General features: G+C 53.0%; 1 protein-coding gene across 1 annotated transcript; it reads left to right on the plus strand.

Annotated features, from left to right (window-relative positions):
- Window positions 1-304: 304 nt before the first annotated feature.
- WHR41_09652 (uncharacterized protein) lies at window positions 305-2428 on the plus strand (the record flags this gene model as incomplete). The annotated part of the gene is made up of 1 exon (XM_069378254.1): window positions 305-2428. The coding sequence occupies one exon, from the start codon at window positions 305-307 to the stop codon at window positions 2426-2428; it is 2124 nt and encodes a 707-aa protein (XP_069224775.1).
- Window positions 2429-2619: the final 191 nt, after the last annotated feature.

The following is a 2619-nucleotide window of genomic DNA, read 5'->3' on the forward strand; positions in this document are numbered from 1 at the left end:
CAGAGAGTACACCGACAGTCCATTATGTTCATTATGTTCATTACGTCATGTCATGTTCATCATTCCGACATGATATGAACATGGATGTCTGGGAATGAACATGTTCATTATGTCCAAATGCATTGAGTATGATCTGCGTCGCAAGTTGTCTCCCGTCTCATCAACGTGCACCGCTCCAGCTAGAACGCTTCTAGAAGCATGGGGTAGACAAGCGAGCCAATCGGAGCTTTCCCTACCTCCGCCTCCTGACCTTGTCACAACCGAGACACCTTCGGACCCTGGTGCCAGACGCTCAGCCACTGCGATGGCAGCATCAAGCTTGTCTGACGATGAGGCCAGCGGCACCAGCTCACGCAAGAGAAAACTCGGTCGGAACCTCAACCCGCTTCTTTGGGAGCACTCGCGCAAGCCCGTGCAGGGCATCGAGCCGACGAGGAATGCGGCTGGAAGGAGGATTTGGTACTGCTCGCGTGTAGGTTGCGAGGATTATTCTGTAGTCAGCGCTGCAGGCATCCGTTGGCACTTGGAACGGCATCATGGCCTCGTACTCGGTGAAGTCGAGCCAGGCGCCATCAAGAAGGCCAAGCAGCAAGACCTGACGACTATGTTTGGAGAACAGAAACTTGTCAAAGATCAGCAAGCAGAGTCCGAACTTCGTGATCTCTTGAGGAGCATCGCAGACAAGGATCGCATTCAGCAGGCCGTCCTACGACTGATCGTTCGTCGAGACCTTCCTCTCCGGCTACCCTGCTGGCCAGAGATGAACACACTTCTACATGCCGCGAACTACATGGCCACGTCGTCTCTGTGGGACTCTCCGACAACAACGGCCAATCATGTCAAACGAACGTTCGAGGCGAGGCGTATAGAGCTTGCGGAACATCTCCGCCGAAGCAGGAGTAAAATTCACCTGACCACCGATACCTGGCACTCGCCGAACCGCAAGCAATTGCAGGCTATCACTGCGCACTGGTTGCGTGACGATGGATCAGCTTGCAAAGCGTTACTTTCGCTCACAGAGATGCCGGACGGGCACGCTGGGCTCCTTGTCGCCGCAGAAGTGATCCGTGTGCTGGATCTTTATGGTATCAGGAAAATGCTCGGATACACAACGACTGATAATGCTACATGCAACGATACCATGTGCCGCGCCCTTTCGGATTCCCTTGGCTCAGATTGGGATGCTACGGAAGGGAGACTGCGCTGCGCTGGTCATATCATCAACCTGCCGATGCAAGCATTTCTGTTTGCGAAAGACAAAGAGGCTGTCGAGGAAGCATTGCGACAGGCTGACCTGCGTGGAAGCGAGGTCGACGAAGAGATTGCAGTGTTGTCACGCCGTGGCACAGAGGGCGGCTGGATTACTGTGAGTCCACATCAGAAAGTGCATGCTTTCGGAGTCTACCTACGCAAGTCGGATAGGCTGTTCCAAGACTTCAAGCGTCTTGCTGGACGATCCTTGCACCAGCCAAACGACACAAGGTGGCACAGTTGGTTCGACGAGTTCGAAGGTGCTTATCGACTACGTGACTCTTACAGCCAGCTCATCCACAATAACCCGAACGATTTGGCCGACTTCGAGCTCTCCACAAGAGAATGGGACCTCGTCAAGATCACGATCGACATCCTCGTACCGTTCAAGATCGCTTGTAAGAAGTTGGAGGGTGATGAAGTGACGTTAGACGCCGTCCAGGAAACCATGGACTTTCTTGCCACGCACCTGGGCGAATGCAAGGACAAATACCGCAGCAATCCGGAGCTTCTCCAGAGTCTGATGACATGCTGGTACGCCTTCGACAAGTACTACAAGCTCATCGATCAGTCCGCGGCCTACGTAACCGCGATCCTGTTGCACCCTAACAAGCGGAAAAATTATCTCACCGCGGCATGGAAGCAGAGGTGGGTCCAGGAGGGCATACAACGTGCTAAAGCACTGTGGTACAGACGCCTCGACCATCATAATGCCGAAGTGATGGCCGTGAACGACGAGCTAAGGCCTGAAGCCCTGGATCTGGACCCTTTCGCTCGTTGGCAATTGTCGATCCAAAGAAAGCAACAGAGTAAAGGTGCAGGTCTTTTGGACGAATTCGAGCGCTTCATTGCAGCAGCGCCTGACACTTTGGACTTTACAGCAAAGTCGGTGGTCCAGTGGTGGATCCAGCCTTCGCAGCAGGAAGCTTATCCGCTGCTTTCACAGCACGCTCTCGACGTGCTCAGTGCACCCTCGATGAGCGCAGAGTCGGAACGTGTGTTTAGTGGCGCAAGACGTACTATCTCGTGGTCTCGGACGCAGCTAAGTTCGCCGATTATCGAGGCTTTAGAATGCCTCAAGCATTGGCAGGTCACCGGTGTGGTCGAGGACGACTTCGTGATCCGAATTCCTGAAACTGAAGAATCCCAGTTGGCAGAGAAGGACTCCAGTACTTAGATCTCAGTTTTAGTACCAGGGAAACACAGAATAGCATTGGAATCAGGCGTCCTCCGATCACACCAACATAATGCCAAGACTTTCTCCTTTCACTGCACATGACGCGACATGAATATGAACATAGATTTTTCCCACTGCACATGACATGAACATGGCAAAATTATTGGACATGACTGTCGGTGTACTCTCTG

The sequence above is a fragment of the Cladosporium halotolerans genome (genome assembly GCF_011745625.1).
Source record: "Cladosporium halotolerans strain TM138-S3 chromosome Unknown Sca318, whole genome shotgun sequence".
NCBI lineage: Eukaryota > Fungi > Ascomycota > Dothideomycetes > Cladosporiales > Cladosporiaceae > Cladosporium > Cladosporium halotolerans.